Consider the following 17233-nt stretch of genomic DNA (forward strand, 5'->3'; position numbering starts at 1 on the left):
GGTTCAAAACGAAACAGCTCGAGTCACAGAGATACAAAAACGGGAGCGAAGGGACAAAATAAATGAACGCAGACGTCTACAACGCGCATCTGAAATGCCGGAAAACAAGCAGGCAAGGCTCCAAAAAGAGAAAGCTCGACTGACCGAGATACAAAAACGGGCCAGGCTCAATACAAACAATGAACGCCGGAAACTACAACGGGCTTCTCACACAACACAAGCAAAGCGATTACAGCTCCAAAACAACACATCCCAAATACTGGACATACAACGACGTGCCTCTCAAACGGCACAAGCAAAAGATAAACATCAAAGACATGAACGACAAACACCTGCTAAACGATTGCGCCAGTTAGCTGACAACGCGTTCAATAATGAGTCCACTATTCATGAAAATTCATTGGGATTAATGAATGTCATTTGCAATCATTGTCATTCACTTAACTTCCCTGAAGAAACAACTGGCAATATAAGTAATGAATTTACACGTTGTTGTCAAGAGGGTCAAGTTAGACTGCCTCCTTTACATTCATATCCTGAATATCCACGGAAGCTTCTAACTAACGATGTACCTGAAAGTAAAAACTTTATGAACTGCATTAGATCCTACAATAGTTCATTTGCTTTTACATCTACTGGAGTAAATATCAGGCCACCAAAAGGCAATGGCCCATACTGCTTTCGCGTATGTGGACAAATATTACATCGCATTGGAACAGTGCACCCTGAAACAAATCAAGAACGCAAATATGCACAAATCTACATCTTAGATCCAGATGACGCAATCTATCAACGAATGAACCTTCCTGAAAACAAACAATGCACGGAGCTTATAATGAGAAACGTCACTCATATCATAAACAATCACCCATTAGCTAAGTCTATAAAAATGCTACATGAAGTTGAAAGAGAGGCCAATACAGGACACCATCTTTACTACTAATGTTGTGTACAAAGACATTTTCCAGTAAATCTTTACACTGTGCCACACACTTTATTCTTTGCTTCCTATATGCGTCATCTACACCTTCACACTATGCTATATCTCATACATACATCACGCTCTTTGTAATTACCCAACACCAGGGGTTGGCGAGCGAAGCGAGCAGGGGGCAGAGCCCCCTAGTATCTGTATATTGGCCAATGCTGTAACAACGGAACATATGGTCTAACCTAGATATGAAGAACAATAACAATTTTCATTTGATGTAACTCATGGTTATATTCTTCCTGTCAATGACAGTTTTCCAAACAGTATGTTCTGCTTAAGTGCTAACAGTAAAGGATTTATGTGGATCTTTTACAGATACTTAGTGTATTTTCTTAGGAGCAGGATATTTTAGGACAACTGCTTTGAAAGCCAACAAAGTATATACATGTCATCTGTTGTGGTATAATTTAAAGAGGCAACCCTTGACGCAGCGCTAAAATAATATACACTATATTGATAACTGCATTATTTCCAAGACATAATTACCTGAATTGAGAATGGTTTATTATGTTACTGTATCACATTTCAGTTAGACTTCCATCTGAAGCCTTTAATATTTGAAAGATGCATTTTTTTGCCATAGGTTGAACTGACATTGAGTAACATAGTACTCACATTTACAGCTTTTAAGGGATGGCCACCTTTAGCATGATATCAGAGTCCTGGTTTAAATGATCTGTTCCATTCAGTTTCTCACACTTGTGATTGTCAAAAGCTGTATTGCACTGAACATGTCTTAGAAAAGGAATAAATAGTAAATACTTTTTGTAAACCAACTACACTTTGTTAATGTTAACAATTTCTGTCCACTGACATGTTAAAGTGACTTTTTAAACAACTTTACCATCATTAAACTGCATAACATTTAAACTAATAAATAACAATACAATAAATAATAGTGCAACTTCCAGTAATAATACTATTACTTCCAAGACTTCAAAGCCCAGGTGCATTACACAGTATTCACCAAAATAAAATAAAACAAGTGCAACTTGGTGATGACAGCTTTACCAGCTGAACCATCATTTACGCAAACTGCATTAATATGGACCTTGCTTCAAGCTAAGCTATATACATAAATAATAAAACTGCAACTTGCATTTATAATGCTATTTGTGGTATAGCCCACCGGAAGCGTATTAGGGCCACAGTGAAGAAAAAAAAAACTATATGTCAAGATTAAAGTCGACATTTCCACTTTATTCTCATAGTTTATTTTTTCATTAAAGCAGAATGTCGTAAACTAAACTTCATCCTAAAATCAATGTTTAATTTACTAGATTTTCTTTCACTCCGTCATAAGTTAATGTAGCACATTAAATGCTTTGTGTTAAGTGTTCCCCAACCCAGTTGTCAATCGCTACGTGCTTCTTAAACTGACTTTCTCTTGCACTAAGAGGCGGCGAGGCAGTAATCACCGCACATAATACATTCACTTCATGATATCCCCGCTCTCTGAAAATGTAGAATGCTAAGATAAATTTTCATGATGAAATGCATTAAAGCAGGTATTAAACATGCACGGTAGTGCAGCTCCCTCACAGTAAGGGGTCCCCAGGTGTACGTTCAGTGTAGAGAAACATGGTGGTGGTAGTATCATGGTTTGGGCCTGTTTTGCTGCATCTGGGCCAGGACGGCTTGCCTTCATTGATGGAACAATGAATTCTGAATTACAGTGCATCTGGAAAGTATTCACAGCACATCACTTTTTCCACATTTTGTTAAGTTACAGCCTTATTCCGAAATGGATTAAATTCATTTTTTTCCTCAGAATTCTACACACAACACCCCATAATGACAACGTGAAAAAAGTTTACTTGAGGTTTTTGCAAATTTATTAAAAATAAAAAAACTGAGAAATCACATGTACATAAGTATTCACAGCCTTTGCTCAATACTTTGTCGATACACCTTTGGCAGCAATTACAGCCTCAAGTCTTTTTGAATATGATGCCACAAGCTTGGCACACCAACCTTGGCCGGTTTCGCCCATTCCTCTTTGCAGCACCTCTCAAGCTCCATCAGGTTGGATGGGAAGCGTCGGTGCACAGCCATTTTAAGATCTCTTCAGAGTTGTTCAATCGGATTCAAGTCTGGGCTCTGGCTGGGCCACTCAAGGACATTCACAGAGTTGTCCTGAAGCCACTCCTTTGATATCTTGGCTGTGTGTCGTTGTCCCGCTGAAAGATGAACCGTCGCCCCAGTCTGAGGTCAAGAGCGCTCTGGAGCAGGTTTTCATCCAGGATGTCTCTGTACATTGCTGCAGTCATCTTTCCCTTTATCCTGACTAGTCTCCCCGTTCCTGCCGCTGAAAAACATCCCCACAGCATGATGCTGCCACCACCATGCTTCACTGTAGGGATGGTATTGGCCTGGTGATGAGCGGTGCCTGGTTTCCTCCAAACGTGACGCCTGGCATTCACACCAAAGAGTTCAATTTTTGTCTCATCAGACCAGAGAATTTTCTTTCTCATGGTCTGAGAGTCCTTCAGGTGCCTTTTGGCAAACTCCAGGTGGGCTGCCATGTGCCTTTTACTAAGGAGTGGCTTCCATCTTGCCACTCTACCATACAGGCCTGATTGGTGGATTGCTGCAGAGATCGTTGTCCTTCTGGAAGGTTCTCCTCTCTTCACAGGGGACCTCTGGAGCTCTGACAGAGTGACCATCGGGTTCTTGGTCACCTCCCTGACTAAGGCCCTTCTCCCCCAATTGCTCAGTTTAGATGGCCGGCCAGCTCTAGGAAGAGTCCTGGTGGTTTCGAATTTCTTCCACTTATGGATGATGGAGGCCACTGTGCTCATTGGGACCTTCAAAGCAGCAGACATTTTTCTGTAATCTTCCCCAGATTTGTGCCTCGAGACAATCCTATCTCGGAGGTCTACAGACAATTCCTTTGACTTCATGCTTGGTTTTTGCTCTGACATGAACTGTCAACTGTGGGACCTTATATAGACAGGTGTGTGCCTTTCCAAATCATGTCCAATCAACTGAATTTACCACAGGTGGACTCCAGTTAAGCTGCAGAAACAGCTCAAGGGTGATCAGGGGAAACAGGATGCACCTGAGCTCAATTTTGAGCTTCATGGCAAAGGCTGTGAATACTTATGTACATGTGCTTTCTCAATTTTTTTATTTTTAATAAATTTGCAAAAATCTCAAGTAAACTTTTTTCACGTTGTCATTATGGGGTGTTGTGTGTAGAATTCTGAGGAAAAAAATGAATTTAATCCATTTTGGAATAAGGCTGTAGCATAACAAAATGTGGAAAAAGTGATGCGCTGTGAATACTTTCCGGATGCACTGTATGCATGGGTATTGCACAGGTTTAACTTAAATATTGTGTAAATTTTGGGTTTGTGATCTGGTAGTCGGAGACACGAACACAGAATTCAGTGGATGTTCTTCTGAGTGGGCTTTCTTTATTGCATGCATGCTGTGTCCTTCTGATGTACTAAACCCGCAGTTCCTATCTTTCCTTTTTCTTTCTCCACATAACCAATCACCACACAATAAACGTCTTTGTGAAATTAAACGTAGTTAAAAACATATACCACGGAGTGTTCAGATCTTTAAAAAAACTCTTCGTTATACATGTTTAATTATGCTGTCCATTCAGGGTTGTGCCCATCCCAGTACGCATTGTGTGCAAGGCAGGAGCAAATCCTGAACGTGGTGCCCGCACATCGCAGGTTAAATACGAGCAATACATACAACTAGCAGGGTTAATATAGCATAACAAAACCCCACATCCTACATGACTTTGAAAGGAAACTGAAGCACGCTGAGTAAACCCACCAGAAAAAAATGCAAATTCAAAGCAAGGAACAACCAGGACCCCCTTGCTGCGAGGCAGCAGTGCAACCTCCATACCACCGTGCCCCCACATGATTAATACATTAAGTATTTATCTTAGCATTCTAAATGTTCAGGGAGCAGGAATATCATGAAATTAATGTATTCTGTGTGCTGCCTGCGCCTTCTCTTAGTGCAAGAGGAAGTCAGTTTAAGAAGCATTAGCGAGTAACATGGCTCCGGGAACCCATCCATCCATCCATCCATTTTCCAACCCGCTGAATCCGAACACAGGGTCACGGGGGTCTGCTGGAGCCAATCCCAGCCAACACAGGGCACAAGGCAGGAAACAGTCCTGGGCAGGGTGCCAACCCACCGCAGGACACACACAAACACACCCACACACCAAGCACACACTAGGGCCAATTTAGAATCGCCAATCCACCTAACCTGCATGTCTTTGGACTGTGGGAGGAAACCCGGGGGGCCGGAGGAAACCCACGCAGACACGGGGAGAACATGCAAACTCCACGCAGGGAGGACCCAGGAATCGAACCCAGATCTCCCAACTGCGAGGCAGCAGCGCTACCCACCGCGAACACTTAACACAAAGCATTTAATGTGCTACATAACTTATGACGGGGTTTGAGAAAATCTAGTAAATTAAATATTCATTTTAATGTGAAGTTTAGTTTACGATGCTCTACTTTAATGGCATATTGTGAGAATAAAGTCAACATGTTGACTTTAATCACGACAAACGGCGAGAATAAAGTAGAAATGTCGAGAATAAAGTCAACATGTCGACTTTATTCTCGTCATAAGCGTCGATATTAAAGTGGAAATGTTGAGAATAAAGTCAACATGTCGTCACACTAATACACAGTACCCAGGTACATTACACAGTATTGAAAAAAATAAAACAAATACAACTTGGCTTGCAGTATTATCCAGTAGTATAGAAACAGTATTCACACATTTGAACATAATGGTCCACATTCGACCTTTTAAATCCAAAGTATTACCAGACAACAGACATGACTCCTTTTTCCAGCAAAAGTTCTTCTGTGTCATCATTTTCAACTTTATCGTCTGCTACAGCTTCAGTTTCAGTTTTGGAATGTTCTCTTTCCATTTTCACCGCGCAATGCCTCCACTACCGCATGTCCTCCATTGCACGCCTGTTTAGCGGTGTAGCAGTGAAAAAGAGCCCCCGCGCAACACCGGTGTAAGCAGTGAAAAAGGTTCCCCTTAAACAGTTTTCCGCAGCGCCACATTCCGAACGTTGTTTAGGCAATTTAAACCAGTGTTGCGGTATAAGAAAAATCCATATCATAACAAAAATAAAAAACAATTTTCGGTACGAACCGGTATACCACCCAGCACTATTCACAATATCTCTTGAAGTTAATGTTTACTGTACATCTATTCCTCATGACAAGGCAATATGTTTATTCTTTATTTACTAGACTCATTTATTCAAGATGACTTAAAATTAGGGATGCACCGATACCACTTTTTTGGAAAACGAGTACGAGTACTTGCATTTCAGTACTCGCCGATACCGAGTACTTGCCGATACCGAGTACTTAATAAAAACATGATTTAAATTTACAGGTAACAGCTTTAGTCATATAATTTAACAAAAAAAACAAGAAACTCTCGTCTATCCACTGGGAGGTTAGGCTAATTAGCGACACTGGGCTAACACTGCTTGTCCAAATATCCGTGGTGAAACTAAACGCAGAGGAGGCTTGCAGTAGGCTGTGGATATGTTTTTTCACGGAGTCATGTAGTTTAGGCAGCTCCGTGTCAGTCATGTAGCGGCGGCTTGGGATATCATATCTGGGCTCCAGAACATGGAGGAGACGCAGGAATCCCACATTTTCTACCTCCAAGAGTGGCTGGTCACTCAATGCAATGTACTCGATAATTGCCTGTGTTATTTTCACAGCACGTGGATTGTCTCTGGACATTTTCTCTCGTCTTGCAAGAGTTTGCTGCAGCGTGGGTTGTGTTGGTTTAGAAGCGTGGGTAAACTCTTTGTACTCGTTGTCGTGTTGGGATTTTAGGTGCTTGATTAAATTACTTCTGAGCCTCCTCTGGACAATTTCGCTGAGCACAATTTGCAGTCCGCCTTTGTTTTGTCGTCTTCATTCACTTTGAAATAGTTCCACACGGCTGACATGTCTCGCCTCACCTTGCCTTCTCCCCGCTCTGAGCTGCAGCCGGGGCCTGGGGGCGGGCACTCGGCGTCTGTGATTAACCCCTTACACGCCGCTCAAACATAGACATTTCTCAGACCGTGGTATCGGTCCCCGGTATCGGGGGACTTTTAACGAGTACGAGTACTTTAGAAAATGTGGTATCGAGGCCGATACCAGATACCCGTTTCGGTATCGGTGCATCCCTACTTAAAATATTACAGTATGCTGATATTAAGTAATTGAAATAAACCGAAATGATGTTCTTCCAAACTACAGTGGTTCCAAGTTTGCACATGCGCATTTATGCTTCCCCTTAGAGCCGTTAATGTTAAATTTTCTTTGTGTTATTTGCTTAGCAAATGCAGTCAATGCAAACGAGTTAATTCAGTTACAAAATGGCCCTTACATATTTTCCCCTAGGCAGCTACACTTACTATATAATTTGTTCACTTAACTGTGCCCTTCAACTCTGCTTTTGAATTTAGTTTTAGACTTTTGTACCGAACTAAGCGATATGCATATCTTGGAGTTTAGGGGCTATATACTAAACAGCAAAGACGTTTTGTGGTGTGTTAAAACATGAAAAACATCCTTTTAATTTAAAGCTCAATATAAGTGTCCTTGGTTCTTCTAAAAGTGTCAGAATGGCATCAAAACACCAACTGAACTAAAACTAAAAAATTAAGTAAAACCTGAACTGAAAACTGAACTGAGAGTATTTTTGAAAAAGTTCTAATAAAAGACAGCCACTCTCTTCCCCAATCCTCATCCAGAATTAAGCACACACACCTGGATCACAGTCTGCTAGCAAAAGGCTAACATTTTTGCTCTTTCCCAAAACATGGGAAAGTTATCCAATAAGGTCAAGGTCAGTTCCCATGGGAATAAAGTTGCAAAAAGACTGGCTGTACAAAACATTTCAAGGTTTTGTCTTTTAGCTTTCCAGAACACAACATTTCAAGGTTCTGCCTTTTAGCTTTCCAGAATACACTTGTGTTCAGTTTGAGTAGTCTTTCTGGCCTCGTCTATTTATTTGAAAGTTTAAAAGGGTAAAGTATTCCCTGACAGAAACTACTTTTTTTAAAGAGTCTGATCTAGTGTAGCACTATTGTCTTCTCACAAACTGAGTCTCCAGTTTGGCCAACACTGTGGCGGTATAGCACTGAGGAAAATTTGTAGTTTCTAGAAGCACTAAGCACAAATCTCTCAACCATATTCCTCAGTCGCTGCTAAATTAATTCTTAAATTTTTTTTTTGTTGTTGTTTTGTATTGTGGCCTTTATTTTTGCAGCTGTCAAACAATGATTGAACAATGTTTTGATGTCTGTCACTATTAATTAAAGCCAGAAATATATTTGGATCCAATGCATTATTCATTTTTTATGCTTTGTTAAATTCTGTCATTCACTTAAGGATGTAAGAAGCCATTTTAGTCCATAATTAATTTGTACATCTTTATTTTAGTAATCCGTATTTTGAATCACAACTGTTTAGAATTGTTCAATAATATTTTCAGAGATATGGCATATCCTGAACCTTTTGATTTGGAATATATTTTGATTTGTTTAGCATTCTTGTAAGTAGAATAGTATTTATATTTCCATTTTATCATTTATCTTTTTTCTTTTATGGAAAACTGTAATGACAATTTTGTTGGCATATAGGAAGGTATGAATTGCCTTGGGAGAGGGGGAAAAAATTGCTATCTTTGCATACATAATTTTAAAATGATGTGAAATATTTTTATTATTCATTTATACTGATGAGGAATTTAACATAAGAGAGGATATAAAAATATTTAGTAAAAATAATATGTTCAAAAAGCAATATCTTTATAAAAATAGCTGAGAATGTTATCATTTAATTAATAAAGAAAGAGTAATTGTGTTTTATTTTTGTTATTTCTCTTAATAAAATTGACATTATGCTGCAGATTACAAATCCTTAGCACTCAATCTCATGTTTATATAGTAGCCATCATCATGTCAAACTAGTAATCTTTCATGGATATGTAAGATTTAACAAGATGCATAAACTTGTTGCAGTTTATAACTGAAATAAAAAAAGTCCTTATCCACTAATTTCAATTTTTTGATGATCAAAAAATGTCATTTATCTGATTCTTTCATCAATGATTGAAGGACTAATGTTACAATCAGTTTAATTATGTTGCACAATAACTAAACAAGAAAGCAACATGAAACTTGCTTCAGGCATTAATAGTTGGACAAAATACATTTTGAAATTACATAATACCTTTGTAAGCAGAAAAGGCATTTTTCACTTTTCATTTATATTAAAAAAGTATTTTCTTAAATATATGTATAGTAAAGTACATAGCTAATAAACCTCTAATATATTAGTTATGAAGTATGTTTTTTTATCTTTGTTGCTCATCCTTTAGTTGATGAAACCAGAATGCAATGAGTCTGAAAACATTCTACAGTATTTATCACAGTTCACAGCACTATCATAACATATGGTATTTTGTTCAACAAGCTTTACATACAGTTTTTGTATCTGATATAAAAAAAGAATCACTGCATTTGAGTTTATGAATTATAATGTTAATGATGATCTCTGTCCATATTTTGCTCTCTCTTTTTATTTTTGTTTTGCTTTCTCTTTGATCTTGATACATAGACTGGAGGATTTCCCTACATCTCCTACAAGTACTGCAAAACAAGAATTCCTGTATGTTATTATTTTCCTTAGGGTTTGCAATTTTTAACATTCATAATCACAGTAGCTTGACTGTGTAGTGAGTGGTGAAGTAGTCATGCTTGATTACATAACTGTGCATTTTGTGTAATATTTTAATATTGCAGTTTGCATTATTATTGCATCATGTCTTGCAAGTAAGCATTTGCATTCTGTCTTTAGCAAGCTAAGGAAATTATTATTGTACTATTGTAATCTAATTTGTAATGTTATAGATTTGTTGTTTTCCAGGTTCTGAAGTGATTCACAGCTAATGTGTATTGTTTGTCTCTGTCATGTCTTTGTTAAACTGTAGTGTAGAGTAACATTATCATAATATGTCAAAATAGTGTTACTAATTCAGAAGGAGAATAACAAAATGATCATTGTGTTGTGAACATAAAAAGGTTTAGTCATTTAAGGTGCTATTTCTCTGTTTCACAAATTCATTTTTGAACATAATTAATAAATAAGTTCATGTAACTTTTTGCCAATTTCTATGACCTTTCACTATCTTGTTTGCTTTTGTACTGCTGCTTCAGCCTCAGAAAGATACAATTTGACAGCCTTATAGAAATAGTGCCTCTCATCTTGCAGTAATTTTCACTATGCCTTCACACAACCTTTGTTCCTTTTTACCAGCAACAGAATTTTTTTCTCTCTGGAAACTGTCAAGCCTAATTTTTTTTTCTTTTTCCAGATAAATTTGGATTAATATATTTTATATTAGCAAAAATTATGGATATTTTGCATTTTTATGAACTTTGCATTGTTTTCGTTCTCTTAACCCATCCATTGCATTCCAGGGCCATAGGGGCCAGCAGCCTGTAATAGCTTAACTATGGGCAAGAAAGGGACTAACCTTGGATGAGGTGTCAGTCTGTCAATGCGCACATGCACTCGTATATCCACACTGCTTTAAAAAGCTGCTTTAAATATGTTTGCATTACTATATCTGTGTATTTGCTATTTTTATGTCTAGTAGTTTTTATTTACCGGTATTTTTTGCATGTTATTTTGTGCTTTACTCTAAATATATTACTTTGGAATTTGTTACTGGCATCCATGCTTGTAAAATTAAGAAATCAGATGTATAATACAGTATATACATCTAGAGACAACTGATTAAATTTTGCTTAAAACTGGTTGGGAACAATTTGATGGCTCACATTTGATATTTGACAAAGATAAGGGGCGCTTTCTTTAATCTGGTCCAACAGACAAAAAGCTTCTGTTTACAACGAACCATCAACAGTCAAAGTTTCCTAGAAAACCTTATTATCAATGTGCAGAGAGCACATTGCATGTTTTAAAAATAAACAAAACCTGTTTTTAAAAAGATGTTGCAACAGAAAAACCTTTTTGTAAAATCAGATTATACATTGGCATTCGTAAAATGTGAAGGATGTGTTCTTGCAGATGCTGTGTGTGCTCTCTGTTGTTCAGAATTACAATGATAATGTGGGAGTGGATATAAGCTTCAAAGAATTGGAAGCTATATATTATGAAAAAAGAAACAGCAAAATATAGACTTGAAGTAAATGGTGTGTCAGACTTTTACTATATGAGCACTGACAAAATTTATTACTTAACAATAACTGTTTTATAGCACCTTTTCATTGAAAATGATTTAAAAAAATATACATTATACTACTTAAGTCTAGTCTAGAATATACTCATGTGCTGCTTGAGATTAGGGACGTTATTATCAACATAGTAAATTTTAATGTATGCCAATTTCTTAATTTTAAATGTCAACTTTTTAACTTTAAATTTTAATGTATGTCAATAATTCTTTTGTACATTTTTAATACTGATGTAAAATATTTTTTTGCTCTAAAAACAAATTGGTTCATTTATTATTATCTCCTGAGGATATTTTTCAGTATCTAAAGTATTCATTCCTTTTTTGAGGTAATCAAAAGAAACGCGTTATCTTGGAGGGGTATAGTTTGCCAGTCAGAACCACTAATCATACATCCGTGTATTGAGGTGCAGGTCAGGTGACCCTCATGCCTTTCTGACAAATGTTTAAATGCAATTCTTCTGTATACTGTAAAGCAAAATATAAGTGGCTGCCAACAGTTCGTTCCTTATTGCCTGTGAAATTGCTAATGTAAATATTTGTGCTGGGCTACCCCCAGATAACTATAAAAAAACATTTTTTGTCTATCAAATTTGTTTCAGTTGTTTGTGAAACAGTGAATAATAGTTTATGATAAGCATCAAGCTAATACTCTTATTTACTTGACGAAGCATATCCCTGAGATTTGCCTTTGGTTTTTTTTTTGGGTTTGTCATAATAAGAACACAGAAGGAAGCCTTCGTCATAATTACCAGTAATTAGAAATAAAGATACACAAATGTGATTTGTACTTGTGCAATGGGTGTCTCATGTGTAGAGAGGAACATTATAATAAAGCAACAAAAAATGTTAGAAGTGAAACCTTAAAAACTGCAGTTCAGGAAAGGATCTGAGAACTAAGGTTGGGCGGTATCCAAATTTTGATACCGTCAAACCTCCTCCCTATTTTACCTCGCTATACGGTATTACCGTGAATAATAAAAAAAATGTGACGTAAGGCTCAGACAGCGTCACCAAACTGTTGGCTTGTGCCTACACCGTTCAGAAACTGAATATCAAACACTAATACTGAAACAATAACAAAACAACATGCAGAACAATATTAACAACTTTTATTAGCAACAAATAGCAGTTTATAAAAAAAGTGCAAACACAACAGTCAAACAGAATTAAATTAACATAAACATCCAGAACAGTTTTCGCGCGGAGACGCGCACACAAATCAATTAAATTAAATCACACCGCCTGAACAACTTTTAATAACAAAGAAGAGCAGCTTATAAAAAAGTGCAAATAGACCCACAACAGTCAACCAGAGTTGAATTAACATAAACATCATCCATATTATAAAACGTATTGCAAAGCAATAGTCCTAAACAAAAACTTCTTTCCAGTCTTCTTTCCAATATTGTTTTTAACGTAAACCAAATAAAAATACCTGAATCAATTAAATAAATAAAAATAAACACAGTGCGAATAGGAACGAATGGCAATTGGCATCAATCTAGTCAAGATTTTTCGCTAGAAAAACCAGCATGTTTACTTTGTCCGGCTTTAACAGGGCACGTTGTGGACCAATAACTTTACCTGCGGTGCTGAAAACCCGCTCCGATGGTGTGCTTGTGGCACAGACGCACAGGTACTTTCGTGCCACTCGCAACATCTGGGGAAAACGCCTGGCAGCATTTTTCCACCAGAGAAGTGGGTCCTCGTCTTCTTGAGTAACTGGCTCCAAACAGTAGGCTGTTATTTCAGCTCCGACTCGGTCCTCTACGGTGCCGATGCCGACGCCGACGGGACCTGCCATTGCATCAGATTTTTTTTGCAGCATACTTCCCAGAGTCATCTTTTTTCATGAGGGTGCAGGTTGCGCCTCTCCCTCTTCCACTATGATGGCCACTGGACCTGCTGCCTCTAAGCTCACAATCTCAGCCTGTAATTCAGCCTTGGTCTCAGCCAATACGTTGTCATCCGTCTCATATCCTCCACGGTAACGAGGGTCGAGGAAAGTGCATTTTCGCAATATTTTGCGCACTGAATTGGATTCATACTTGGCCTCCAGCTTTGTTAGAATTCCAGTTTTGATTGACTTTGTTAGCTGGAGGTCATTTTCTGACGCAGCCAACACATTGTCCCTGCAGAGCTGTAGTATGGGGAGGATACAGGAAGTGGTCACATAATTTTCTCCTGACAAAATATCAGTGAAGTCACCGACTGGTTTCAGTGCTTCGTGAACAGCTTTCAAGACGTCCATGTCCTGCCAGGTCAGGGACAGGCTGCTCCTTCTGTCATCAGACAGGACGTGTCTGATCGCTTGGGCCTGCTCGAGGATGCGCTCCACCATCGCCAGTTTGGAGCCCCAGCGAGTTGCGCAGTCCTGCCGACGGATGGATGGATGAATTAATTAATGAATGATGAATAACGATTAAATGAATGAATAGGCCTAAATAAACAAATGAATGAATAAATAGGCATAAATAAACGAATGAATGAATAAATAAATAAGTCCATTAATGTATATTATTCCATTTGGTCAAATTTGCATGCACATTTATTTTAGGCTAAATAAGTCCCTTATGCGCATCAAGCCTGCATTTATTTGATAAAAAATACAGGGAAAAAAATGACAATTTAAAAAATGGTTTTCTATTTTAATATAGCCTACTTTTCAATACAATTTATTTATGTGATGCAAAGCATATATATATAATATATATATGCCCCTTTTTTTATATTTGAGCCCCTGCCCCTGAGGAACTCTCTGCACGTTTTATGCTTACCGTTATGAGACTATGTTTTGGGAGTCCCAAGTCCACTTGCTTCTTGTGGAGTTCATGCTTACGTTGCCAGCTGTGTGAAAAGGCCCCGACAATACTACGGCATAGTCCGAGGGCGCGCTCGGTTTTTTGCCTCTGGTCATGCAATCCATTTGTGACAGCCAAGTTTAGATTGTGACCGAAGCAGTATAGCCACGGCCAATGCAGAGACCTGATTGCGGCATGAATGTTGGCAGCGTTGTCAGTGGTTATGGCTGAAAGTTTTTTCTCGTCAAGTTGCCATTCCTGAAGTGCAGCTCTGAGCGCAGCAGCAAGATTGTCCGCTGTATGACTCTCAAGAAAATACGTAGTTTGGAGGCATTTGGATTCAAGTTTCCAGTCAGGTGTAATCGTATGGACAGTCAGAGACATATATGGTGTCATGTTAACTGACGACCACATGTCAGTTGTTAAGGAATAACTGTCTGCCGCTGACAGCAGCACTTGAACATTGTCTCTAACTTTACTATATAAATGTGGGATGGCTGTTTGTGAGAAATATTTCTGTCGTACTGGGCATCTAGGACCTTTACCATGTCCGTAAAGGACTTTTTTTCCACTGTGTGGAAAGAGACCATTTCCTTCGCCAAGTATTTTGTCACTGCATCAGTACAGGTTTTCCAACGGACACTGTCCCTTTTGTACTTTGTTGCTTTCCCGAAGGCCCCCATTATCGTCGGCTGCGTACTGGCGGTGGACCTAGATGTTGTTGGTACTGCATCGGGAGGCGTTGAAACTGTTGCACTGAGTGAACTCGGGTCCATCCTCGCAGCAGTGAGTGGATGGTGGTTTCGTATATGCGACCTTAGGTTCGAGGTATTTCCATCTCTCGCGATCACCTTTTTGTTGCACAATTTGCAAATTGCCTAGTCCGTATTTACCGCCTCTCCCTTCTCGTTCGGTCGAAACCCGAAATACTGCCAAACTGCAGAAGTTGTGTTCTTTTTCGAGACCAGGTCACTTGGTGCGCGACTCGCCATCTTTCCCCACCTCTCTCTTTCTCCTCCACGCTGTCATGTGATGACAATCATGCATATGCATTTTTAGGCATTAAATAAATTATATTTAATATTTAATCCTTGTCTCCCATATAAGTGCATTGTTTTTATGATGGTATAATGGTATTGAAACTGATACCTTTGCTATTTTTAGATCCCGCGGGATACCATATTACCGTATTACTGCCCAAGCCTATTGAGAACTACAGATTCTTGTCCTTATACAGTAATCTGTTATGTTTAATATTTTAAAAGCATGATAACATATTAGTGTAAAGTACATCACACCCTAGTTCTTAAATAAATTGTTAAATATAATGCAGTTCTAGTACACTTGACTCTCCATAGTTCCCACATATACTGTATATCACACATATTAAGTATCTGACAGATTTGAAAACAACTAATTATTATCAGATAGAGATAGATAGATACTTTATTAATCCCAAGGGGAAATTCACATACTCCGGCATCTACATACTGATAAAAAACAATATTAATTATTTTAATTAATTTTTTATTAAAATATATATATCAGTGTGTTTACATGCACACACATAACCAGGATATGGTGAAAAATCTAGGTAAGGCACAATCCTGGTTTCTTAAAAATCCACGTTTACATGCGCAAATAATCTTCTGGAGTTCTCGTTTGTCAAAAATGTTTTGCCGTCATTAAAATATGCAAGAACACAGTTAAACACCGTCATCGGCCACCGTGAATCTGAAAACAAGCATGAAGCCTGTGATAATTTTCTTGTGTTGTATAAAGAATTTTTTTTCTTTTACTTCAGTTAAGTATAAATTGCACTGGGTTACTTTAAAAAGTAATCGAACTACATAACACACATTGCTTGTAATGCATTTCTACAGACAACATTGTGCTGCTGAACTGCACTGTATATTTAGTTAATCAACAAATGTATCTAAATGTATCTATTTCTGAAATATTAAGGCAGATATTTTTTTAAACAGAAGAAAGAATAATGTGATCACCTGAGCATTTGCTTCAGGAAATTGATCTTTGTGGATGTTTCTACCTGTGGCTGCTGAAAGCGTGTGCAAAGCTAAGCAAGCAACAGTGTCCAGTGGACATATACAGACTACAATATCCTTAACTGTTACTCAGTTAAGAGCTTACATGGCCAAATGACAAGGTTACTCATGAAAAAAAAATTACAACCGTTAAACAGATTTCTTAAAATGAATAAGCCAGTTTCTCAAACTTGAATAAGGGTTTACATGGCCTTTTAGAACCCATGCTTTTGTGAATAACTAGGTTATTAAGGTTCCTTTTTAGTGCACTGTTTGTTAACTTCATTAAAACTGCAGCAGGTTTTGTTTGAAATAAACAAACCCTATTTATCAATCATGTGATTGAGAATTTGTGTATTTATAATTCAAAATAAAATTTAATTGTACATTTAGGAATTATACATCATAATTATATCCTTAAAATATTTTTATTCTTTGATATTTGATCATTTTATGTCAGTAATTCAAAATTACTGGTTGAAGTTTGTGTGTGTCAGAGTGTGTATCTTTGTGCACAAACATAGACTTGCAGTGTTCGAGCATTTATCTATAAACAGTGTTTATTTAGTTTTTCAATTTAGTGGTTCTAGATAGTTTTGTCTTATGTGTTTGTTTTATTTTGTTATTATTGTTGCACCATGCAGAGTGTGCCTTTGCTTGTTAATGTATGACATTTGATACTAATGCCTTGCTTAAATGTCTTGACCCCTATTACATTTTGTCTTGCTATGGTATTCATTTGGGTGTCTGCACCTGTTTTGCATTGTGCATTTAGTGGAAAATGTCTGTCTTTGTAAAATATTACAGTGTTATTATCCTAGAAGCCTACATTTTTTAAATCATCATTTATATCCATAATAATATTTCTCTCATTATTTTCAGAACTGTAGTCAAATGCAACATTGCCAAATCTCAGGCCCTGTATAGTGCTCAACGAGGACTAAAAACCAACAATGCAGCTCTGCTGAAAGTAGGCACTATCCTTATTAATATTCCACAACATCCTGCCACCTTGCATAGCATGATGGTTCGAAGTTCTCATCAGCTTTCCAAGCAGATATCTGACCTTATTCGGCAGCCTACTGCAACGTAAGTTAGAATAAATTTTA

The 17233-nt window shown here is 37.7% G+C and overlaps 1 protein-coding gene across 10 annotated transcripts in view; it reads left to right on the top strand.

The window, feature by feature from the left end:
- kiaa1109 (KIAA1109 ortholog) overlaps positions 1-17233 on the top strand; it is a 371922-nt gene that overhangs the window by 263436 nt on the left and 91253 nt on the right. For 9 of the 10 annotated variants that reach the window (XM_051928377.1, XM_051928381.1, XM_051928382.1 and 6 more), the window contains exons 50-51: positions 9634-9684; positions 17007-17213. In XM_051928377.1, the coding sequence (XP_051784337.1) occupies positions 9634-9684; positions 17007-17213 (258 nt within the window). The remainder of the gene's footprint in view (positions 1-9633; positions 9685-17006; positions 17214-17233) is intronic. The other variant, XM_051928379.1, reaches the window with a different exon arrangement.

The sequence above is a fragment of the Erpetoichthys calabaricus genome, chromosome 5 (genome assembly GCF_900747795.2).
Source record: "Erpetoichthys calabaricus chromosome 5, fErpCal1.3, whole genome shotgun sequence".
Taxonomy (NCBI): domain Eukaryota; kingdom Metazoa; phylum Chordata; class Cladistia; order Polypteriformes; family Polypteridae; genus Erpetoichthys; species Erpetoichthys calabaricus.